The 26,795-nt window shown below is 39.7% G+C and overlaps 1 protein-coding gene across 2 annotated transcripts in view; it reads left to right on the top strand.

Moving 5' to 3' along the window:
- The window catches only part of CPO (carboxypeptidase O), a 111,215-nt gene that overhangs the window by 61,936 nt on the left and 22,484 nt on the right, over positions 1-26,795 (top strand). For both annotated transcript variants that reach the window (XM_075180219.1, XM_075180218.1), the window contains 4 exons: positions 1,976-2,100; positions 15,367-15,481; positions 18,500-18,601; positions 21,567-21,671. In XM_075180219.1, the coding sequence (XP_075036320.1) occupies positions 1,976-2,100; positions 15,367-15,481; positions 18,500-18,601; positions 21,567-21,671 (447 nt within the window). The remainder of the gene's footprint in view (positions 1-1,975; positions 2,101-15,366; positions 15,482-18,499; positions 18,602-21,566; positions 21,672-26,795) is intronic.

The following is a 26,795-nucleotide window of genomic DNA, read 5'->3' as shown; positions in this document are numbered from 1 at the left end:
ATCTCGCTCCCCTTCGATCTGTACTTAACGCAGCCGCTAGGCTTATCTTCCTTTCTCGCCGCTCCTCTTCTGTCTCCCCCCTCTACCAATCCCTCCACTGGCTCCCCTTCCCCTACAGAACTCTGTTCAAGCTCCTCACTCTTACATACAAGGCCCTCGCCAACTCCACTGCACCCTACATCTCCTCCCTCCTCTCTACTCATGCTCCATCCAGTCCTCTCCGATCTGCCAATGACCGTCGCCTATCTTCCCCCCTCATCACCTCCTCCCACGCGCGTATCCAAGACTTTGCCCGCGCTGCCCCCCTCCACTGGAACAAGCTCCCTCCCTCCATCAGGACTTCCCCTAACCTGTCCAGTTTCAAACGGGCTTTAAAAACCCACCTTTTTCTTAAAGCCTTCCAGTCTCCCACTTAACTACCTACCTTATCCTCTGCCTCTCCCCCTTCTTTCCCCTTCCCTGCCGCCATCCCTCTACTCTCCCTCTCTCCCCTGTGTTTCTCCGTCTGTCCACCACTCTCCTTAGATTGTATGCTCCTCTGAGCAGGGCCATCTCTCCTCCTGTTTCCACCACTTCTAACTCTGCTCTCCAGCTACTTTGCCCTCCTCCTCGAGGGCTCTCCTCCCCCCTCTGGGGGTCTCCCTGTCTTCCCTACCCTCCTTTTGGGCCCCGTCATTTGCGGATACTCCCCCCGCCTTCACTAGCTGTGCATTGAGCTTACTGAGTTACTGTGCTTTATGTTTACTGTACTGTGCTGTCTCACCTTGTATTGTAATTCGTTTTTGTCCCTGTACGGCGCCACGGACACCTTGTGGCACCCTATAAATAAAAATTAATAATAATAATAATAATAATAATAGCTTGTACACAGTCTGGCGAGGGAGCTGGTGAATTACAGCAGCAAATGACCACATTCCTGCTATTACATTGTTTGCTGTGGTCTTCCATAAAAATTCTTTATCTGGAATCATGTATACATTCATTAGCCTAGCTCCGAATGATGGGAGTTAATGTGTAGGTGGACAACGATGATAGTCATATTAACAACTCTGATTATGCAGACATCGTGTATACCTACAAAATAATTCCGATTTCCAGAATGCCTATAAGAAGAAAAAGCAGACTTACCATAAAAATCACACTGTAGATGCCTGACATTCTTCCGCTATATAACGATTACTGGGAATGACGACAGTTTCTATTTCCGTCGCTTATCATGGCGACAATGATATTTCTGTATTTAAAGCACCAATGCCGCAACAAATTTATAAGCTAATTTAAGGGTTATGTTTAGAGTTAGGGTTAAGATTAGAGGTAGGGTTAGGATTAGGATTAGGGGTAAGGTTAGGGTTACGGTCAGAGTATGGGTTAAAATTGCAAACATGTTAAATATAAATTTTATATTACACACTGGTCCTGGCAATCAGAAAGTTTTTGTAGGTATACATAATGTCAACATAATCAGAGTCGTTAAATGGTCCCCAACCCATTACTTGGCTAAAAAAAATGTGATATATTAAAATTGAAAAATAAAACTGAATCTGATATTTGAGTATATGTAACAATTTTTAACCATTAGGGTGGAGCTAAAAAAAAAAAGGGCTCCAGGGTAGTCGTGCAATCTAGAGCTTGGTTAGGTGTCAGTTTGTGAAAACCTGATAAAATCACATGATCAAATACAGATTTAACAGTACTTGTTTTTGAACCAGTTGGTAAATTTATATTTGTGACAGAAAGCACATAAAAACTAAACTACAGCAGAACCTTTTATAAAGGTCATATAACTACAGATACACCTGTCTAGTCACAAATTCCAGATATTGTGTGACGTTCTTTCAAACTTATAGATATCCATAAAAATTTAAATTTGTCCCTATACTTTGTAAATATTATGTACATTATGCACATGCATCACTTATGTGTGTCGTTCATTTCATATATTGCATGATATGTATTTTATTTTTTTTTACAACAGCTGGACCTTTGGAAGCCACTACAGCTAGAAGATATCAATGTCACGGGTGTAGTGTATGTCAGGATCCCATCCATTGTTCTGCAGTCCGTGAAAGAGGACCTGCTTCACTGTTCACTATCTTTTGAGTAAGTAGATTGATGTGAATTTAGAGTTTAGCTGTTTTCATTTTCTAGTCCTTAGCTTAGTTTAAATTAAATATCAGTCATGCATGGTGACACATTGAAGTGGAGAGATCATATCAATGCTGTTTCACAGTGGACTGCTAGCTGCATTGGGCTGTACAGTACACAATTTACCCTTAAAATACAGACTCTTCAATATTTATTTTTTTATTATTATGTGTTTTTTCTTATTGTTTTTATTACTGCCTATGATGTGCTGAAGAGTAGAACTGGTTATTACAATGATTCCCCGTAGTAAAGTTTTAAAATCTGGTTTTGAGTCTTAAGAGGCTGATTTTACAACAGCTTTTTCCTACATATGATTAAAAAATGTCAGATTATTTGTTGCTACAACATAATTTATTTTTCTGCAATATGATATTCCTCTTTAAATAGGGGACTGTGTATACAAAGCGGGACAGGTTTTCAATTCATCCTTATATAAAGAATGTTAATCAAACTATCTATGTATGTTTACTTTTTTCACTGCTGGTTTTGGTATGCCATAGCAGCAAGTATGGAATCAGGAGATTCCTGTAAAGAGTAAAGTGCAGGCTGAGAAAGTGCCCGGCCAGCGATTGTATATATTCTAAATGGTGGTAATTAATGGAGAACCAGTAGAATAGGTGTGATTTAGACTTTCAAATCAGTATTTGTTTTGGGAATCACAGAAATGACAGGTCCTTTTTAAGGAATAGCCTCACCAGGATTCTTTGTACTAAGAGAAGGAATTATATGCTGATAGGTTGGTCAAAGAATAAATAGTTTGGTTTTGGCAAGTTAAAAATCGGCATTTTATAACATTGGTATAATCAGTATAAACGCGTCTGACAAGTGAATTCATTTGTATTGCTTGGAGGAAAAGTAGGGTGGGAGGGAGGGAATAGAAAATGCTCCGCACTAGGTGATTATCAACCTCACTCTTAAACTCAGAGAGTTTAAACTATAGTGAGGGGGTGCTCATGTCAACATATGAAACATGCAAACCCAAAGAAAAGAGTTGACTAAGGTAGCACTCCAGGTATAGACATAATTTATAATGTGTGTTAATACATTACATTTTATTGATATTAATTAAAAAGATTATACATATATTCAACCAAATTGAAGCAAGAGTGAAATATTAAAATAAAGTGTTGAAAAAAATAAGAGATTATAATATAATGACCCAGTAGTGGGATTGGATCATTTTTGCTTATGTTTCTAGAAAATTGTACCTTTAAATTAATATCTTATTGAGTTAGTAACTGGGAGTCGTTTGTCCTGTGTTATCAAAAGCAGTGAGTTTTTATAGATAAATAGCTCAATGCCTATCTGAGAATGGTCCAAATAGCATTATCATAATATTGTTGGGGTCAAGGTTTCCTAACATATATAAGTATGTGAATATGTTTATTATATCATTGGTAAAACTGTTGCCCAAATAATTCAACCACAGATGAATGTATCCCTTGCAATACTTGTATAGTACTATTTAAAGTTCAAGATTTCTTTGACAAATGTAAGTATATGGATATATTATTGTATAATTAGTAACACTGTTGCATTAATATTCCAAACATGGATAAATGTATCCCTTATTATACTTATGTATATATATCACTGCTGCCATCTGGACTCTAGATGGCAGCAGTGATCACTGTTTTTCACCACTTAAGTAAACACTGAATTGTGTTCTCAATCAAATTAAATTTATATGATACAAAAGGAAGAGACCAAAGTACTTTAATAAATTTGTGCATCTCTATTCAAAAATGACTCTGTATGCCATATGTTCTGATTAGTGACATATCCCTATTAGCCATTTGCATATATGTCCGCTTATATTGGTGGGCGATATATATGCTGATTAAGGGTATAGTATAATCATCTTTAGGACTAATAATATGTCCTTATTCTTTGTCCCTTCTTTGTAAGCATAGTGTAGTCATCTTTAGGATTAATAATATATCATTATTCTTTGTCCCTTATATATTCGCCTATTTGTTGGTAGATAAAGATATCCCTGGAGCTTTGCTGGTAAGTATTAGAGACAAGCGTTCCCCTTAATAAGCTCCTTGTTTATGCGGCATATTATTAAATCAGAAATCTACCCTGAGGCGTTAAATTCCTTCCAACATTGAGGCGGGCTAGGACGCTGTTATATGGCTATTCAAAGGAATATAGTCACTGCGATAAAGTACATATATTTTAACAATAATAATTTTATTAAAGTTTTTTCCTTTTAGTTACATAGTACATATAAAAAAAAACAGAAAAACGTACGTTGTAAATTGTAAAGTACACGAGGGAAGAGGGGGGGGGAGAAGGGGAGGCAATACACATCAATACGAAGGAAAAACATGAGACAGTACCACTCTAAGCATTTTACAGATTTTACAAGTCATTCAAAAGACAACATAGGTAGTAGCCCCCTGATTTTACTGAGGGGAGTTACCCGAGACGGGCAGGGCTGAGGACTTCGCTACATATCGATTCCATTCAAACCAAATGATGTGGGGACAGGAGGCAGAGGAAGAGTAAGAAACACCCAGGGTTTCCATGTCACAACTTAAATGTATCTTAGAAATTATCTTGCCTATGGAAGGCAGCGTGGCTGATTTCCAGGCTTGGGCAATCACCGCCCAGGTGGCTGTAAAATGTGGCCTATGACGTACCGATCCCTGAATAACACTTGTGAGGGAAAGAAATGTAAGAGAGCGACTTCTGGTGAGTTAGGGATCGGGGTTCGAATAACTTTAGAAATTAAGGCGTACACCTCTGCCCAAAGATCTCTAACCACTGGACAAGTCCAAAAGACATGGAAAATATCCCCAATTTCTCCACATCCACGCCAACAGGTCCTGGCCTGATCTGGCCATATCTTGTGCAACCTATCGGGGGTCATATAAAGTCTGTAAAGTAGCTTATAAAGCATCTCCAAGTGGTTCAAGCACCTCGACATCTTATGGACATTTTGATAGATTTTGTCCCACTGACCTGAGTCAAATTCCCTTCCGATATCCCTCTCCCAGGCTAGTTGGGTAGAGGCCTAAGTCTGATATTGACTTGAGTTGAGGTGGGAGTACCAGAAGGAGATAGCCGCTTTATTATTTCCAGTAGAAAGTCTAGATAAAAAGATAGCTGGCGGGTGTTGAGGGGAGGAGCCCCGTGGGTACACAGACTGTAGCCAGTGCCTAACCTGAAGATACTTGTAAAAATCCTGATTAGGAATGTGGAATTTATCCCTCAATTCAGAGAAGGATAGTAGCCCTGAGTCAGAGTAGAGTTGTTTGAGATTAGAGATGCCCCTTATATACCACAGAGAGAGATTTAGGTTGGGGATCAGTTTTGATACTGCAAGTAGGGAGAGATTAGAGGGAGGGAGGGTAACCGGGATAGAGGTATTTAGGAACTTGTCCCAGGTTGTCAATGCATCACACGTGAGACGTGGAAGGGTAGCTTGAGGGGGTCTCCAGGGCCTAGGATTTCAAAGAAGGTCAGCAAGAGGAAATGTACTATTGAGGCCTCTCTCCAGGTCGGCCCAAGATTTAAGGGAACCCGGGAGAGACCAGTCCCGGAGTTGGGCTAAGATAGCCGCTTCCTGGTATTTGGCCAAATCCGGCAAGGCTAAGCCCCCAGTCTTTTTTGATAAAGTACATATATTTGTGCATTGCTAAGCGTCCAAATGCCACCGATCGAGTCCCACTACTTCTGGGTCTGACATCACCTAGCGTGACGTCGGCCCAACGTATGTTTCGCCCTGAGGCTTAATCATGGAAATTACTGAGCTGCTAACGGAGGGTAAGTTTTATACTGCTGGTAACCAATCAATTTGTTGCAAACCCATGATGTTTATAATGGAGAGTCTATGCTAAGTCTCTCACGCTGCTGCATATCAGATTAACATATAGATATAATCCATACATAATGATGGTCTGAACATCTGATACATCATATATATTACAACTATGGATATCATTCAATTATATAATCTTTGGTAACTTATTTGTTAATTTAGTCAATTGGATTTTAAGACTCACATTCTTTTTCTTTTATATTCTATGGTGCTTAAAGATGTACTAAAAACACCATATATTTGATAATAGATACCACATTCCTAAGTTCTATCATTTTCAACCATTTATATTTATATAGACGGTAATATAAAAATAGTTGCTATTTATCTTCCCATTCTCATACTCCAAATATTATTAAATTGTTGATAAATACTTTTTTATCTAGGTTTATCTTGTATTTTTTATATTATTTCTTTTTTATTTTTTTATTTATATTATTTTTTTGTATTTTTTATGTTTTTTGTGTTTTATTTTGTTTTTGTATTTATTATTATTTTTGATCTTTTATGTTTGTTATTTGAACATTATTCCATTTTATTTAGATTTCTTAATATATGTCCATTGATATATTTTACTTTATTTTTCTTTATTTTATTATTTTATTTTTTTATTTTTTTATTATTTTATATATCCCTTCATCTCCTTAAATTCTTTTATCAAAATCTTTAAAGTGTATATTTTCTTATGTATCAATTCGTTAAATATTCACCACTGATAATATGTAGATTCATGAATGTGAACATAAAAATAATAAAAATAAATATGAAAAAACATCAAAATTTCCTCTCTTATGTATTACTATATTAGAAAAAAAAGAGGGAACGTCATTTATATGGATTGTATAGTGTAAACAGTACATCAATATTGAGTAAAAAATGTGAAAATAAGGTACAAAATAAGTTATATTGGTGCAAAATGAACACAAACAGTAATAAAATACGTGAAAAATTAATTAAATTAGGGGACCTCAACAATTATTCAAGGATAATTGAGGATAGTGATAATTATGATTGATGTGAAAATCATCATCAAATAATGTGTAAGTGCAAGAATTCATAAAGGTATGAAAGGATAACCCTAAGGGTCCAAAAAGGACCTCTTATAATGTTTTCGTCCGGACGAAACGCGTTGCATATTGATTCTACACAGCCACTGTAGCTGTGATCACCTCACCCTGCTTCCACATTGGATGTGCAGTAACACACTGAAGACACTGCCTTAATGGAGTATTACAAACGGACTAAGTCCCGGGATTTCCGAATAGGGCATTATAGGGTAAGATTCATTTTTAGCAACAGTGTGTGGAAAAAGTTTTTTACCGCTCCCCGTGGACCTGCACAGATTAGCATTACAACATCACCGAAAGAGCTGTAAACATTGTATCTTTTCCTCTCTGTTTTTTATTACTGCATACATCTGGTCCATTTCTGTGACCTCTACTATACTTATTTATTATATATATGTACCCAACAACGCCAGATTATTCCGAGGCAGGCTACATTGTGTATCAGCGGCTTTACTAAGAGGCATACCGATGACAACCTGTTTGAAAAACTAAGGGATGTCATTGCAACATGGCTTATCCCGTCTGGACTCTCCTGAGGATATGTCATTTATGATAACGCCACCAATATTGTGAGAGCATTACAGCTGGGGGAAATCCATCACATTTCCTGTTTTGTTCACACAGTCTACTTGGTGGTACAGAGCTTTTTGAAAAATGACAGGGACATGCAGGAGATGCTGTCTGTGGCCCAAAAAATGTCAGGATATTTTCAGCATTCTGCAACAGCATGTAAGAAATTGAAGCAGCTGCAAGAACAATGTATTTTGCCCTGCCACCAACTGAAGCAAGAGGTGGTAAAAAGGTGGAATTCCTCACTTTATATGCGTCTGCGAATGGAGGAACAGCGAAAAGTAATCCACGCTTACCCCACAAGCCATAACATTGGGAAAGGAGGGGGGGATATATTTTAGTCCAGTGCAGTGGAGGATACTTTTCGTGTTGTGCAAGGTGCTGAAACGATTCAAGCAGTCACCTGTGAACTGAGTTCAGACACTACTAGCTTGAGCAAAGGGATTCCCTTAATTAGACTTTTGGAGAAGCACCTTGAAAAATTGCAGGAGGAGATGAAACAAAGAAATTACTCCAAGTATGTTGAACTTGTTGATGAAGTACTTTAACCGCTTCGCCAGGATCAAAGAGTTATCAAATTCTGGAAATCGTATCACTACATTTTGGTGACTATGCTTGATCCTAGGTTTAAGAGGTATATCTTCTCTATATTTCCCACCCAGATCACGAGAGCTGGTGAACAAGTTGACACCTGAACCGGTACCTGACACAACAGCATCCCGTCCTTCAGTTTCTCAGGCTACTGCTCCTAGGAAAAAGCTAAGCTTTTTAAAGAGACCCAAGGATGATGCAGATGATTCAGCAGAATATTTTGACATTTGATCTGGTCTAAAAGAATTGCCCAAAAATCGTGACAGCTCTGTCGTAAAAATACAAATTCTATGAGGAAGGCCTTTACTGGCATTTAGATCAAAGTACACAGCCCTCTGTAATGGTGGATTCCAGCGGGGATTAATTAATATTGTGTGAGGATGATGTACACACTGATGAGGGTGAGGATGATGACAGTGTAGATTGCAGGTGCTGGGATCTATCTGAGAGAAGGAAGCTAGCTAATGCTGGAATGCTTATTAATATTTGGGTAAAATGACATGTTGGCAATTTTATGTTTTTGTACAGTAACGTTTCACCTTTATTAAAGATGTGTTTTTCTTTAATAAGGTAAAAGCTTTTTTTTTACATTTTTGTTTTTGACATTTATTTTACAGAGACTTCCGTAATGGTGGTTTCCTTCGGGGATGAATTAATATTGTGTTAGGATGATATACACACTGATGAGGATGCAGATGAGGCTGAAGATGATGACAACAATATCTGGCCACTGTAGAGTTTTTTGACAGCACTGTTATCATAGCTGCCTTAAGCCCATTGTTAGCTTGTTTTGTGGGGGGCCCAAACAAACCAAGCACTTCAGCCACAAAAGTGGTACTCCTTGTCGCTGAAGTGCTACATTTGTTAAAGTGTGCATTTCCTTTTTAAGATCCATTATAAGGGTGGGTGGAATGGTCCAAAGGACAAGTCCATCTTGCACCACTTTTCCTTTCAGCTACCGCGGTGTACCAATGTTACCTACATGTGCTATAAGTGCTGAAGTTTGTTTTCAATCATCCTTTCAATTGCTTCTCTCTCGTACGTGTGACCACATACTTTGTTTTTCACTGGGTTCACCATCTCCAAATGTGTTATAAGAGTGCTCTGGGTGATGGCAATCTCCTTGTCTTCATCTTCCAAATCTTCATCTTCAGGAGCACGTAACACAACCATTTGTTTTCTCAGGTCTCTTAGCTGTTCTTTAAACTGGACATATTTATCATCCTGCCTCATGGCCTCCCTTGTATTATTTTTCTAAAGCGCAGTGTATCTCTCGTGTACAAGCTCTCTTAAATCCGGGATTTCATCCGGTGGGTAACGTTTTAACTTAAGTATGTTTTTTTCAACTGCGTCTATATATTGGTTTAAATCTCTGTCCAATGCAACGTATTCCAAAATGATGGATTCCATGCTGCCCACATATTTTGTGTCACAGTCTGTCTGAAGCAGATGTAATGCCACTCCAGCCCTAATATCCATTGCTGTGTCTACATAAGTTTGGCAGTTCTTCAGGAATGAGAGGGAGGTATCCAGAGAGGAGAAGGAGATTAAAGATGCAGCACGAGCAGACATGGTTTAATAATGTAGAGTTCATCGACAGCACTGTTAGGCTTAAGGCAGCTAAGCTATTGGTAGTTTGTTTTGTGGGGGCCCAAATAAACCAAACACTTCATCATCATCATGTTACGAGCCGCGGCGGTGCCCAGCCGCCGCGACTCACTCACCTGCGTCCCGGCCGTCGCTATGGCAACCGGGACGTCACTTCCGGCCGTGACCCGGCCTTTGCCAAGGCAACGGTCGGACGCCTCCTATTCAGCACCGCGTCCCGGCAATGAGAGAAAGCTGGGCTTGTGCGCTCATCAGGTCCACTAGCCTGCGGGCTAATTAATGTATCAAATCAATTATGCAGGGAGCTGTGTATTGTCAGAGCCAGGCTCTGATTGGCTGCTGGTCTGTATTTAAGGCAATGAGGTCTGCTGCCTCATTGCCGGTTATAGCGTCCAGTTACCTGTTAGCTTAATCTGCTCCTGCTCCTGCCTTGTATTGGTGAAAACCTGTTGGACTGCTTCCCTGTGTATGACCCCTTGCCTGGATTTGGACCCTGCCTGTGTTTCCAGTGACCCTGACCTCTGACTTGTTTACCGACCTTCCTGTCTGCTCGTGACCCTTGACCTCGGCTTGTTTATTGGAATTGCTACCTGCTGCCGGCCCTTGACCTCTGCTTGGACTTCGCTCCGCTTGCCTGGGTTCTCCCCAGCCGGTACACACTTCACGACCCTCTGTCAGTCTGCGGCCCAGTCTGTTCCCACCATCAGGGGCTCCAGTGAACACCTGACTGACGGAGTAAACTCCGGGTTGTGTTGTGCCGGCTGGAGGGGTTCCTAACAGATCATCAACATTTATTTATATAGTGCCAGCAAATTCCGTAGCGCTTTACAATTGGGATTAAGCATTAATAAGGCAAAACTGGGTAATACATACGGACAGAGAGGTAAGAAAACTCTGCTCGCAAGCTTACAATTCAGCCACAAAAGTGGCACTCCTTGTTGCTGGAGTGCTTGCTTTGTTAAAATGTACATGTCCTTTTCAATATCTAACAAAAGGGTGGGTGGAAAGGCCCAAGGATAATTCCATCTTGCACCACTTTTCTTTTTTTCTGCCACTGCTCTGTGGCAATGTTTCCTAGATGTGCTATGAACTGCTGTGTCTTTGTGTCATTGCTCTGTCGCTTAGCATCCAGCCAGATCGCTGCAGTCTTTGTCCGAAAGTGGATGAAAATAGTATTGTGAGGTGGTCAAAATTGACAGCAAATGATTGGAAATTAGTACCTTGTGTATATGAGAATGTGAATGAAAATCATATGAGTGTCCTACTATAAATTCCACTTTAATTAATTCAGGACAGGGCCTTAGGAGGTATGCATGGTGAGACCTAGCTATGTATGTTACATCACTTCCAATCAATTGTTCGGACCCCCAGATTGGGATGAATAAAAGCAATCTAGCAATCACTAGACATGGTAGCTCTAGTAAGGCCAGTCCATGCAAACATTTACCTCAGGTCCCTGGTAGTAAAAATAATAATTTATTAGCATGCCATATGTAAGCTACAATTCTATTCTGAACCACAAAACTTTATTAAAATACATTTTATATTTGATTTAGCATAACGTTGCGAAAAACTTGCAATAACTACAAAATGATTCCAGGGACATAACAATGAAATCAACTTATGTTATGACATCCACCACCAACTCATTATCAATAATTATGCAACACAAAGAAGTCAATATAGGCAAAGATCTGTGTGCTCCACTTCAACAGCTCTCAGGGCAAATGGAGAAGCAACTCTAATATCTAATAAAATGGTGCCAGATTGTATCCCACCATAAGATCATAGGAGATAACAGGAGAGTTGTTACATACAGAATACACCTAGGAATGCTCATGGAAACAAATTATTTGTTTATGCGCAGGATCCATGATAAATTAGATGTATAAGATGTATCTGAATGACACATCCTCATTTAAATGTAGAGCTAAGAGGCAGATTGGAATTTTACTTTAACACAGCTATATTTCGTTGTGCACATTACATGAAATATCAGGGGACAGCTTATTTTAGACGGAGCATTTTCATTTAACAATCTCTACTCGTTTAAATAATAAGACATTTCAATTCCTCATTTTCTTGGTGGCATTTATGAGTTGAATTATTGTGTAGATAAGAAAGAATAGATAACTGCTTTCACCCTAGAGTATAGGTGTCCATATTATACAGCAATGTATCAACTCTAATGATGATGCAAGTGTTAAAATAGATGCTACTTAAAGCTTTCTCAGATTTGTGCTTGCTTTGTGTATGTGCATATACGTATATTTATATAATATATATCTGCATATCCCTATATAAAGTAATGTGTATATAGCCATTTTTATCTATATATCTATATAGTAGATAGATGGATATGGATATGTAAACATTACTTTCATTAGTTTCAATTTATTTGTGAGATCTTTAACTGCATTATAATAACCAATGCTGAAACATTGCTACCTTCCATATTAGGAGAGGTGATAAGGCAATTCAGATCTAACTGGCACTAAGGGAATTGCTTTGAATATGAACGCTAGCTGTAGTTACTTACGTATGTATAGCATGAGAGCAAAGGATGGCTTGTACAATTGACTGAGGAGTTGTTATGAATATATGAAATCTCATCCCTAAATCCGTTATGTCTTTTTATGAACTGTGCTTTGGGAAGAGGCCAAGGAATTTAGAACCTTGAGCGATACTTAAATCTTTATTTGCCTTTCAGCAACTTTTAAACATTTGTTTACAAGAAGTATATATCTGAAGTACAGTACAATGCTGGAGTACTACTGTCTATATTGTGCTTAGTGCATTTATGCAATATTAGTGTTTTACACTTTTAGTATTTTACCTATGCAAACCATAATTGTAAATTGTATCTCTAGAGGAGTGTGTCATTGATTGCTTAGGGTGTCGCAGAAGATGATGGAGAGAAATTGGTGCTTGAGGTAGATCACCAATAGGTGAAAAGTTGGTGTTAATCATTTCAAACATCGCAGACCATGATTTTCTAAAGCACCCAAAACCAATAAAAATAAGTAAACAAAAAGGAAAGTACTTTGGTAAAACCCCATTGCCCCCTTACAGTAGACAGGCCATAAAGGGGGATAGATTTCTATTTAATTATACATTTTTTAAATATATTTGACTTTTTTATTAGTTTTACTTTGTTTACTTCATAAGAACTTTATTTTCTGGACCCATCCCTTCATTACAGGACTATGGGAGCAATTTAACATATGCATAGTCTTATTGGCAGTTTCAATTGCCACTCTGGGTCCTGAAGGTCTTGGAGAGACCTTCCTCTAATTTCTATCCTTGGTCCATGCATTGGAGACTGCCACCAATCCGTTGTCCTCTGCTGTCCCCTTTCCTCTTCTCTGCTGGAAGTGGTAATATTTCACATCGCCACTGTTTGTGATCTTTACAAGGGTTGGGGCATATCTTTACTTTGGTATCTCTCCCCAACCCCAATGAACCCTGTTAAGTGCGTATTGTCGCTAACCAATAACGATTGTCGAACCTCGATTTGTGTTTCCAACGCACAAATATTTATTTGCAAAAAGTAGTATAATATGTTCAAGCGAAGTGATAATAAATACAGCCGTTACTTATCACAGGCGCTCTGGATCCAGTGTGCAGTCATTCAATCCTGAAGTCTGGGGACAAGATGTCTGAACACTAGATGAGAAGCTGCTGCTTATATGCACACAGAAATACAGTAATACAATGGAGATGGTATAGCTTGCTTCTATTGGTCCAGGTTTCAGGAAGGTCCAAGGGGTTGTCATCATTGGCTAGTTCATACTAAAGAATCCAAAGGGGTCATCTCTCCAGGGGGTATGCTCTGCTCTTCCTGCCAAGATTCCTTAGTCTTAAGTAGTTCATAATTCCCTATCATTCATAACTTGTGTATGCACTCTGCGATTCCTTCGCAGAGTGAACCAAACAGTAGCAAATGTTAAGAGGTTTATTATGATACCACACATGATATGATTCTTTCAACCTGTTCCATATATTTCACTAATGTGCATATAACTTATAATATATAACATAAATACTACTATATTTCGACATAAATGACTATGTGTTGCATCTACCATTAGTGTGTGCTATTTTATAAGTGTGCGTGTGTGTGCGAATGTATGGTAAAAGACCAAATACTGTTGCTGCCACGTGTTGCAGCTGCGTACGCCCTTCCACGCCGTAGCGTGCCCTTATACGCCGTAGCGTACCATACGCATCTTTTCAGACAAAGACAACCTAGTTTGCTCGACTTTAATTGAAATGACTTTATCCAATTTGCTGACTTCGACACCCAAAGCTCACAGTGGTGCTTACCGGAACATGGAAGTGACTGTCCAGCGTGACTCTTTTATTTCAAAAAGATAGTCATGTTTACTTATTTACTTCATGTTTATTATTCAACTCACTAATACATAGCCTGCTGCAACCCTGTGTATGTGAGTGCAAAAAAAACCCCACGTATGATATGTTGTAGGGAGGATTTATTATTTAATAAACTAGTAATTTACATTATTGTAAAGTTGTTAGTTACTGCTTATAGAAATTCTCTAGTGTTATAAAGTTTATGTTCTCATTAGGGAACTAAACATACATCACAATTGACCACATCTGATCTCTGTAGGCGGGGTTGTGGTGAACGGGGGTCCTTCTTTCACTTCTGGTGGTCCTACCCAAAGATTGCTCTGATTTGGCAAGATGTGGCCGCTTTACTCAGTAGGGTTACACAGGTTCAGATCTCTAGGTGTCCTTGGTCCTTTTTCTGGGCTCTCCATTAGAGGCTCTTGATAAAAACGCAGAGAAGATTTCCATAAAAAATCCTGAACACAGCCAGGTGCCTAGTGGCTAAGAACTGGAAAAAATCAGTCCCTCCCCCCTCCAGACAACATCTTTTAAATAAAATCTGGTTCTTGGCATCAATGGAAAAAATATCCGTATATCTGAACAATAAGTTAAAATTATCTTAAATCTGGTGTGATAGGTTTATATACAATAGCCCCTCCAGTACACACAATACCAATACTAATCCTCTAGATACTTTGTCCCTCTTCTTATAATTTGCATAATCTTAGGTTAGTTGTTGATATTATTTCCACCAAATAAAGAAACATTGGTCGCTGGGAGTTCCATGTATGGTCTCAGTCTATCATATCCAACCCCCCCCACCCTTACATCCCTCGTCCTCCCTTTCTCCAAATATTATAGAAAAATAGACCTCACACTTCTGTGTATCGATCAATGGTTCTGTATTTATCATTCCTGCACATTTCGGGCCTTTCAAATTATTGCATATTTTGCGTGCCTTCTTTTTGCTCTTTTTATATGTTCTTCTGTGTAATAACTCGGGCTGCTATACAGCCAATGCCAGTCATTTATAATGTCACCTATCCTGGCCTATTTTGGCTCTTACTCTGTATGTATACTTTGTGTGATGGTATTCTATAAATAAAGTTATAAGAAAAAAATATACATCACAATTGAACTACCATGTTTTTAATACTGTGCTTATATATCGTGTTCATAATGTTATGTTTCTTGCTTTTATAGACTTTTGTTCGACAATGTAAGTCAGTTAATGGGCATTTCAGAGGGAACAAAGAGAATAAGAAGCAAACGATCAACAACTAATTATGAGTACACAAAATATCATTCAATGGAAGATGTAAGTCGAGATTCTTATAAATATTGATGCTACATTATAAGAATTAATATACAATATAGTACGAAATATTTACCAACTTCACGGTGTCAACTACTTAAATCAGTTTATGGGGCACAAACAGCAACAAGACTGTTTTTTCCCAAACTACCAATTCAATAAATTTATAACAGGCTGGAGGTAATGTCAGAGGGAGGTGAGTTGTGTCTCAATACTTAGAATAACTCATACTAGGAAATAATAATAAGTTGAACAAGAGTTGAGAAACATACTCTGCGTCATTTAGGATTCCAGGTGAGTGCATTTGAATGTCGTAACTTTGCGTTTTGTGTAAACTTTAAAATGTTTTGAAGTATAAGTGGTATATGAAAGCTTGCGGGGGCCCGAATGCATGTAGGGGCATTTTGTTGCAACGGGGGTACTGAGTGGCATGTTGTGAAATTTTGGAGCAAGTAAGGGACATGTGATGCCATTTTGGAATGAGTGTGTTGGGGTTCCAAGGTCATTTTGCAGCATTTTTTCATTCTTGAATTTGAGTGTTACGTGTGGCCCTTTTGAACTTTGGCGGTCCACGTATGCAGCCCTTGAATCGTATCAGGTTGTCCATCACTGCTTTAGATGGAACTTATAGGAGGCATACCTTTGCACGTCCATGAGCTTGGTTTAAAGCTTACATGTTTATGATTGTGCCTTGTGCACCTTTGTTCTGGTCGTATTTATATACCATACATGTTGATAATAACATATACCACACCACTGTACACTGGATGGATTTTATTACAAACAAATTAAATACAATGATTTGAAAGAGAGGGTAAAGAAGGCCTTGTCCAAAATGAGCTTACAATCTAAAAGGTTTGGGGAACAATTGATACATAAGGTAGTGGTATAACAATTTTAGCTGGTGGTAGGGGAATGTTCCTGTGGCTGCTTTGTCTGCACTGCTCCCCACATTTGGAACTCCCTGCCCTGCCCAATCAGACTTGCCCCAACCTCAAATATTTCCAATGCTCCACTTCCCTTTAATTGGTGCATATTTCCACCCATTCTGGTCTCCCTGTGCCTTGTATAGAAATTGCTCTTCTGAATTTTTTGTTTGAAATATAATATTTATTGTCTAGTAATAATTGTTATACGATGTTTACAATACTCTTGATAATAGGTTTTAAATATTAACTTTAGGATGTAATGACACTTTCACAACTTTTGTACTAGTAATCGTTGCATGCTTTATTTTGTTAACCACAATTCTTTTCAGATGTACTTACGTTATTTCTATTTTGCAATAATCTGAACTTCTATAAAAAAAAAAAATTTGTCTTCAAAAATATCTAGTTTTACAAAGAAAATCTCAAGCCTAGACATCCCCTATAATCCACCATCATGTTTTCTTTCTCTGCATGTGCAGTTCCAAAGCAATAGGTGCACATAGACATTCAGGGCTTCTAAATTATGAAAGTTTCATGTCAAAATACAAATTGAAATCATGGGAATACAGCATATTCAATATGAAGCATATCTAAAAAAAGTAGCCATGAATATCTGAGGCAATGTAATAAAGTGGCCATAGTTTGTAGCTGAGGCTTATTATTACTACTAGCTTTTGCACCACTGTACATTTGGTGGATCTTATTACAAATTACATACAATGACTTGAAACAGAAGCTAAAGATGATCTTGCCCAAAATGAGCTTACAATCTAAAAGGTGTGGGGAACAATTGATAAATAAGGTAGTGGTATAAATTTGCACCTGGAATAAGGAATAAGGAAAGACAGTGGAAGCGTTAAACATGAAAGATGCACTAGTTATTGTGGAAATGTTAAGATAGCCGCTGGCAACCATGACTGTCTGACACCATTCACAGTATCCAAATCTCCTTCTTGCTGTGGTTCTGGAGAAGTGCTGGATGGGCACTCTTGTAGCCTGAAGTAGCTGTGTGCCTGGTATCTTTGCTTTACATCATGTTCACTGTTGGATACTGTGCCAGGACACTTGTTCCATATGTCTGCATAAGTTGGGGTAGCAGCTGCAGTCACAGTGAAGTCTACAGAGAACACTAGAGGAGGAGCAGAGATGCCAACAACAATGACAGTTGAACTGATTAGGTCCAGCAGCTGAACTGGGATAGTTTTCCAGTAGGTTACATAATAAACTGCCTAAAGTGCATATATGAGGCTTACGTAAAACAAAAAAAAAAAACTGCCCTTAGTGCGATTAGAGGATTATGCAATGATGTCTTACTTATAAGGCAGGCACCATAAAACCACTGATATAACAAATCATACGAAAAACAAGTCATACATAGAAACAGAACAAGGACATATGAGATTGATGGAGGAGATAAAGACATCAGACAGAGGTCAGAAAGACCTGCTTGTAAATTTAATAGCTGGCAAGAGATATCAAAATGCATTTAATAATAATTTTAGTTGACAGTACACAAAAACACAGCAGACACCAAGATAGACAATAATTTGAAAGCCATATCTACCATTCCAATACACTCATTTTATGAAAGCAATAGCTACTTTACCCCTCACTTTCACTACCATTAGTCCCCAGAGACAGAGAGTTAGCCATCTATAACCGGTTCCCAAAGGCTATTTCTATGACCATCTATCTGGAGTTTACACCAGCACCCCAGACACCACTTGCCTGTTTTACCCCATCCTCCCTAACATCCCATTCCCATACACTTGGCAGTTTTACGCTCTCACTCCCAAATAATGATAGAAATAATAAAAAAAAATAGTGTTGCTAACTATCCATTTTCAAGACCAATCAGATGCCCTCCCTTCCATACCATGGGACCCCAGACACAGAATTGCCTCTCTTGGATGCACATCACTCTCTTCCCATCTCACCATCTCTGTGTGTTAATAAATACATTTGAGCATGTTTGTGTGTATGAACCATTAAAACATAAAACATTTGTTCTAAAGTAGTAGAAAAATCATGTTTCTCTTACTTGAGAATTCAATGTGAGTACTAAGCTACTGAAACATGTCTTTTGTTGCAGATTTACAACTGGATTAATCTGATGTCACAAAGCAACAGTGACCTGGTAACACAGCACTATCTGGGCTCAACTTATGAGTCTAGACCAATGCACTATTTGAAGGTGGGTCATAAAAACTATTAAAACAATCAACTTACAAAGCTAAAAAGGGTTGCTAACTAAAATGTTATTTTTATGGGACATCTAGTTCTATCATGATACTAATAAGCTTACTTGTAGAGATCAGCATTCAAGATAGTTAATATATATTGCCCTATCCTATCCTAATCTGTTTACCTTCTGCTTACAATACAATTGGGGACATGGCCTAGTTACAAGATACATATGTGACTTAGTTGGAAAGACAGAAAATATGACATGGTACATCAAAAGGTGGCTGGCACACCTCCCATAAGCATAGGCTAAACTACCTATCAGGCTCCCTCAGCTGTCAGGCTATGCTGCTCAGGGCTCTGCTTCCTTCCGCCATATAGTGCAGTGTCTATGGTAAGCAGGGCCAGACTGGGACTAAAAATCAGCCCTGGCATTTGAAGCATACAGGTCCACCTCTGTTGATAAGCAGGTAAAAACGGTGTGTCACTGTGCAGTGTCGGCACCGCCAACCGTGTGGCCACATTATGTTGGGGGCGTGGTCAACATGGGGTATTGATACATACATTATAATAAAACATTACATTATCAGGCCCTCCCCATCCACATCACATCACCCCCCCACCCCAGAAACACATTACAACACCCCAGTCCACTGTACTTATCTATGCTTCTGATGCTGCTGACATCCATCAGGGTAGGAACTTCCTGTAGAGTGAGCAGGGGAGTTCTTAGTCTCACAAGATTAATAAATCTCATGAGACTTAGAGCTCCTCGGCTTGCTCTACAGGCTGTGTCCTATCTGGGAACTGGGAGCAACTATCAGATTCCTCCTGCTGACTAGAGCTGGATTAAGGCCTTAGGCACTTAAGACAGGGGAGCTCCTATGATGTAATATGGTTATTAGACACATCTTCAACAAATACACAGGCAATACTGTGAGCACTAATGTTAAGTGCACACAGTTCTGCCTTCACAAGCAGTACAATGGGAAGTAGGACATACCTCCCAACTGTCCTTGCAGTCAGATAAAATCCTGACTAAGTGGGACAGTCACCCACTAAATTCAGGACAGTTGGCAGACTGTCCTGGTCTCTCCTACCTGTTTTGTCATTGTCACCACATGTGGCTGCTGGTGTCTTTAGATCAGTTGCTGCTTGTCTGGATCCTGGAATGTTGGGGACCCTATTTGGAAAAAAAAATGGGTACATGAAATTTAGAAAACTCCTACCAGCACCGCTGTTAAATAAATACAGCACCCACGTTTTAAAATTAGGCCTCACTCCAGCCCCAACATTAAAATAATAGTATTCCCATTTAATAAATAAACCTATTTCCCTCCCTACATACAGCCTCAGCAATAAATTAATAGTATTTACATTCCATAAATATACCTATTTCCTGCAACCATCACCATTAATTTCATAGTTACATTTAATAGAGACCTCATTCTCCCCAAACTCACCCCCACATTCCACCCCATCTTAAATTAATAGTCCCCACTATTACATTGCCCCACGATTACCCCGCAAACAAAATAGCACCCATTAATTAACATTAATTAGCCACCATCTACCTCACACACACTACATTGCCAAAAAATCCCTGTGCCATCACATACACATTACTGTGCCCCTTCATCATCACCACGCTGTGAATCCTTATGCTCACACTGTGCCTCTTCATCACAACCATGCTATGCCCCCATATGATCGCACTACACCCTCCATGCTGCTTTTCCCCATCATCACACTTTACCATGCTGCTTTTGCCCCTCTTCACTCTCTGCCATGCTGCTTTTGCCCCTCTTCATCACCCTGTGCCATGCTGCCCCCCTTTCTTCACCCCCCTGTGCCTTTTATCTTCCCTCCCCTTTCTTCATCCCCCTTTGCCTTTTATCTCCCCTCCCCTTTCTTCATCCCCCTGTGCCTTTTATCCCCCCTTCTTTATCTCGTTGTGCCTTTTATCCCCCTTTTCTTCATCCCTTGTGCCTTTTATCCCCCCTTCTTCATCACCCTGTGCCTTTTATCCCCCCATTTCTTCATCCCCCTGTGCCTTTTACCCCCCTTTCTTCACCCCCCTGTGCCTTTTACCCCCCCTGCCTCTCTGCGTTCTTCCACTTTTTTACTTACCTCTGTATTGCATTCTTTCATCTTTATTTTATATTATTTTCTTCTCTTTTCTCTCTTCTTTCATCTCTCTTCCATGCGCTGGTCCCCCCTGAACGTCAGGCGTGATAACGTCATGCCCGACTTTCAATGCAAACAGGAGGGGGAAAAAGGGACGCCAGTGCCGCAATCATGTGAGTATTTACATCCACATGATCGCCAGGGCCCCTCGCCCCCCCCCCCCCTCCCCGCTGTGCAAAAAAAAAAAAGGATTAAAAAAGGAAGTTAAAAAGAAAAAAAAAAGAATTTGAGAGTGTTGGGATCCGACGCCACGATCATGTGAGTATACAAATACTCACATGATCACTGCGCAGAGTACCAGACTGGCCCATACAGTCATCGGCCCTTCTGGAAAATGCCAAAAGTGCCAGATGGCCAGTCATGTCACTCTTAATTAGCTCCTTGCTGTGACTGCTAACACTGCAAGGCTGTTTAAACCCCAGAATGCCATGCACATAAGCAGGCATTCTAGGGCCAGAAAGAAAATTTTGCTCAGAAGGGTAGGGAACTCTGCTGTCTCCTTCCTCTCTGATCAGCAAATGCAGAGCAGTGCACAGTGGAGCAGAAAACACCAAGAGAAGGCAGGCAGGTAAGGTGCGTGAGAAAAGGGTTTCTTCTTAGAAAATTTATGATCCCTTCAAAATGTTCTTATGGGGCTATCAAAGTTCTAGCTGCCAGCTATGTCCCTAAATTTACTCACAGCCTGCTAAGAAGGATAATAGAAAGCTATGACTAGTATATATATATTCCTTTGTGCCAGCCACAATTAAATATTTTTTTTATCTGTTACTATTTGACTTTCCTGACAGATCAGTAAACCGTCAAATGATTCGAAAAAAATTATCTGGATGGATTGTGGCATTCATGCAAGGGAATGGATTGCTCCAGCTTTCTGTCAGTGGTTTGTGAAAGAGGTAAACTTTACAGTCTATTTAATCAGTTATTATTTGAGAATTGTCCTTATAATCATACTTGCTTACTTTTCAAATATATTTGCAAATCATGTTCTGGCGCAACAGAGGTGGAGTCAGATGACGCAAAACTTGCCATCAATGCCCCATCCACTTCACAAAAGCCTACTTCCCTGCGAGTCCTGTGGACTCCCAAAATTCGGAAGTCTCCTGGACGTTCCAGGAGAGTAGACAAGTATACTTATAATCAGCCAGTTTAGGTGGTTTTGCCAAAAGGCTAGAAATATCTATTGTTGTATATGAACCATTGAATCATCATCATCAGTCTTCACCAAAGTACACATTAAACGTTCCATCTCATTTAACTTAACTTTGCTTTAAATGTTGAAAAAGAAACAAAGCAACGCTATATATATATATATATATATATATATATATATATATATATATTTATTTATTTTTTAAACTTTTAGCTATTTTTAAACTTTTGACAGCTGCCAGATCTCCAGCTGTATAGACAGACAGTGTAACAGTGATGTGTTTACCAATCACGCAGTTAGGAAACAGCATGTTGTATCTAGCGATTTTTAAAGCAAATTCAGGAGAGTTTGCTTAATCGCAGCTTCATACATTTGAAACTTGTATAGCTAGAGTGTCAAACAGTCGGGACTTTGTTCTCTCTATTTTGGAAATAGCGATTTTGACAGAAACACATCTCTGGCGATTTTAAATGAAATCTCAGCTTCATACATCAGCGAGTTTCAACTCTCCCGAGAAAATGGCTGGATTTTCAAAATCGGAGCTTGATACCTTTACCCCCTTGTCTTCTTTCTCTCTCAACTTATTGCCTCCAATTTTCGCAAAAGGATGTTTATAAACCCTTTTCACCTGTGGGTGTACTGAAACAGTGGGATGGGTTTTCTGTTATCCCAAGCAAAACATACAGAATATTTTTATGGCTAGGTGCACTCTGGACCAGTAAAACCTGTGTAAAGCTTGTTCCCTGTCTTCCTCTAAGTGTCCGCAACCCACCTGATTGTGTGCAGTTTTTAGTACTAAGAGTGCATGTGGAACCACTAATTATTCTACCTTTCTTCCCTTTACAGTAGCAATTTGAAACAATATATCATTTTTGACAACATACAGTGGCATACAGCCTGCGGAGATGTCAGGTTTTGCAATATCACTAACTTTATTAGCCAATTTAAAAACATGGTGTTAAGTCACATCATTTAACTGGACATGTTCAAAGTTCTGCAAATGTAAAAGTAAAAGATCCTGTGGTTATGCCTTAATTGCATATGCTATCTTCGTATTCTGTTCCTGGATACGCTTATTACATAACCACACACTTTTATACTTTCCCTCTTGTGACAGGCCTACTTCAGTCCTTTAAACTTATTTTGTCACAGAGTTCTATTATATCTCTTGTATCAAGTTATTATAAATTCATAATCACAATGCAGATACATATGTATGAAATTGTATCTTGTACAATAATGTAATAGTATAATTTCATTAACATAAACTTACACACGGTACATATAATTTCAACAATCTGTGTGTAGGTACAATATCCTATAAATTTCTTGCTAATTGTGTATGTGTGCGTGTGTGTATGTATCTTCGTATGTATTACAATTCAAACATTGCAGCAATATCCATACATTGTAATTGATCAAAATACATTTGCCACAGCTCTCGTGCATAGGGACAGGTGAGGTCTCGGGAAGTATTCAGGGGGAAAGCTGCATACAGAGTTAATTCCCATACAGACTTTCCCATAGCACACAAACACACAGGTGCACCATATGGGTGTTATTGATTTGTAGTCTGTGATTGGTTTGCAGTGTTTGGGTGGGGGCTAAAAGACTGTGTTGTTCATTTTATGTTTGTGACTGATGCTGAACTAGTTGGCCAGTTATGACAGAGCTGGAGTATGTTTAGTTAGCATAAGGGCCACCAAGAGGTGTAATCAAAGGGTATTGCTTGCTGGTGTCATCCTGACAAGAAGTGTTGCCATTTGTTGTTATGCAAACTGTAAATGTACTTTTTAATTTACAACAAGAAGTTGTCGGTGTACTGATGTTTGTGGGGTGTCCGAGCCACCAGTTGGGTGCTCTTGCTACAAGTAGTGGGATCGCTAACACACAGCTGTCCACCCAACCTCCAAAAGTGCAAGGGTGGTGAGTGGAAAGTATTGAATGCCACTATCGCACACCAAGCTGTGTATTAAGTTTGTCAGTTGCAGTGTGAGGAGATTTCTGTAATTGCAGAGACAGTTAGGAGCAATAACTGTGAAACTGGTCAGAACTTGTTTGTTTTACCTGATTATTTACTGAGATGTGATTTGGGTGTGGTCCTCAGAGCTCTGCTGTTTACCTGTGTGTGCAGGCTAAAGTACCTGTTTGTCCTTCTAATTGCCTGTGGAAAGTGCAAGAAATTAAAAGTTTTCATGTTTAAAAGCTGGAAATAGAAATCAAGAGTAATTGCTGCAGGCATAAATTTTCTTTACAAGAGCCAAGATGGGCAAGCGAAAGAATAAAATATGTCAGAAAGAAAGTGTACAAATAGGTGTGACTGAAAATGATTCACAGCAGAATGAATTGGAAAAAATGCAGGATGGAAAAGATATTGAATAATCTCATGCTCTCTGCGCAAGCCTGTTGTTACCTGGGTCAGACTATGTGGCCTGGAAACAGTATGAGTGTTTGGAAAAACTTTCATAGAAGATTATAAAGGCATGGCAGAGTATGATTGCATGGAGAGGACTCTTAGAGAATAAATCTCCTGGCTTGAGAAAGAGTTGAGGGACTCGGCAGTGTGCTGAAAAAATCAAAGTCCACAAGGCTGTTTCTGAGTCCTTGAGAAATGATTTACGAGAGCTGTTGGAAACGAAAGAAAGAGCAGTGTAAGCTCTTAAAGAGCTAGTAGTGGAGAAAGAGCAAGAGATTTCTGTGCTGAAACAAGAGGTTGTCATGGCTCAGCCTAAAGGTCACTCCCAGCTGTTAGACTGACGGTCTGATTACCAACTCGCAGAACAAGATGGCGGTGGTCTTCGCCTATAGCAGCCGCCTTTCCCTTAGAGCAGGGTTGTCCAACCCGCGGCCTGCGGACCGCATGCGGCCCAGCAAGCCTGTAAATGTGGCCCAGAAGGAGTTTTGGTTGTGGCAAGGGGGTAGCACTGTTAATGGAAAAAAAAATCCTGCAAAAAAAGGAAAAGGAGATATTTACCTTGCAGTCACGCGGTCACGTCAGCTGGTACTCCGGCTCCCTCCCTTGTCTCCTTCTCCGTGCAGTGCTCGCAGTGAATGTCGGGCATGATGTCATCACGCCCAACATCCATTGCGGTGTGCAGCACAGAGGAGTCACCCGTGTGAGAAGAACAATCAGCAGCACAGAATTAGAGAAAAGAAGAAAAGAGGACAGGAGAACAAGCCGATTAAAAGGTAAGTTAAGGGGGATTTTTTTTTATTATTTCAAGGGACGCTGACCAGTGAATAAAAGTCACATGGTCCTGGAGCATCATGGACCTTATCTCCCTGCTACATACTTCTACTTGTAATACTAATGGGGCATTATATATTATTCTCTTTGGCCCATTATAAGTTGTTATCCCTTAACTAACATAGTGGTGTAATTAGCAAAACAGGTCACAATTTGGGGTCACAGTGATGTATATGTCAGGTACCGCAGGCCTGGTTAGGGCACCCTGATATACAATGCCTGGCTTAAATGCACTTTATTGATATTGCATCGAAACAATACAAAAAGTGAGGATTTTTTGAACAGAGCGATTGAAAGGTAAGTATAGGCGGATTTGAAAAAAAAGTGATATATATATATATATATATATCACTTTTTTTCTCATATATATATGCTAACTATGTTTTCTATGGTTTTTTGGATGATCAGCTATCGTTATTGTTAGTGTATCTTATGTGCGGCCCAAACCAACTCGTCGTCTTTCAATGTGGCCCAGGGAAGCTAAAAGGTTGGACACCCCTGCCTTAGAGCTTTATACGCTCACCGGTACTCAGATGCCCCCAGGACTTAACTCCAGATGTATTGTGAGTTGGTAATAAAAAACCGTAGCGGCAGGCCAGGAGGCAGCGTAGATGGCAGCAGATGGTCAGATGAAAGCAGCGGTCAGAGGTCACTACTAGAATAATCAGGTAACGCGCCAAAGGTCAGGGTCACAGGCAATACAGCGGGGTCCAAGGTGCAGGCAAAACGAATCAGGGTCACAGGCAAGTAGGCAAGGTCCACGGTACAGGCAGGGGTCATACACAGAAGTTCAATCCAGAAGGTATACACCAAACAGCACAGAAGCAGGTTAGCAGACAAGGAACTGGACGCTCTAACCGGCAGTGAGGCTAAGCCCTCCCTGCCTTAAATACTTTGATGGGCCACTCAGAAAAGAGGAGGACAGGGCTGACACTCAGCCTCAGGAGGCTGCTAATTAATTTACTAGCTAGAACTTGTATAGATAATAACATAAACCAGGAGCATGTATTAATATATAAATGAACCAATTTAAATCATAGGAGAGCTCCCCCTGGTGTTGGAGGATGTCTCTACACCCTCCTACTCTATGCCACAAAGATAAGCTCAAGGAAAAATAACAGTGCATTGTAACCAATGACGCGCCCGGCTGCTAGATCACGCCAGGATGCGGTGTACCATATGTCCAACATGCCAGCAACTAAGACACTGGTCTTAACAGATCTGCCAGGGAACTCACAGCATGTGTATCTCAATCATGGGGACTTCCTGACCCGAAATACTATCTGGGGGCATGGTAAAATTGCCACAAAAGTGTCATCCTTTTGGTAAGCCTGGACATACTAAATTCGCATTGGCTTGTAGCATCTCAGATGTGCCCGTCTCACCTGTTGGTGAGAGGATTGACTGGTCTAAGTATCCATTGTTGTTGAGTGTGACAAACTTGATACGAGACAGAGGAATGATGGGACTTTGCAACATGTGTTTAAATTGGGTAACAATGTTGCTACTGTGAAGGGGAGGAAAGTAGAAGAGTTAGTGGTTCCAAGAGTTCATATTCCCTTGGTGTTGGGAGCAGTACACACTCAGGCGGATGGAAAACACTTAGGGGAAGGGAGAACA

Source organism: Mixophyes fleayi, chromosome 7 (assembly GCF_038048845.1).
Source record: "Mixophyes fleayi isolate aMixFle1 chromosome 7, aMixFle1.hap1, whole genome shotgun sequence".
Taxonomy (NCBI): Eukaryota; Metazoa; Chordata; class Amphibia; order Anura; family Limnodynastidae; genus Mixophyes; species Mixophyes fleayi.
The sequence above is the reverse complement of the archived record's forward strand: the minus strand, read 5'-3'. Positions and strand labels throughout refer to the sequence as shown.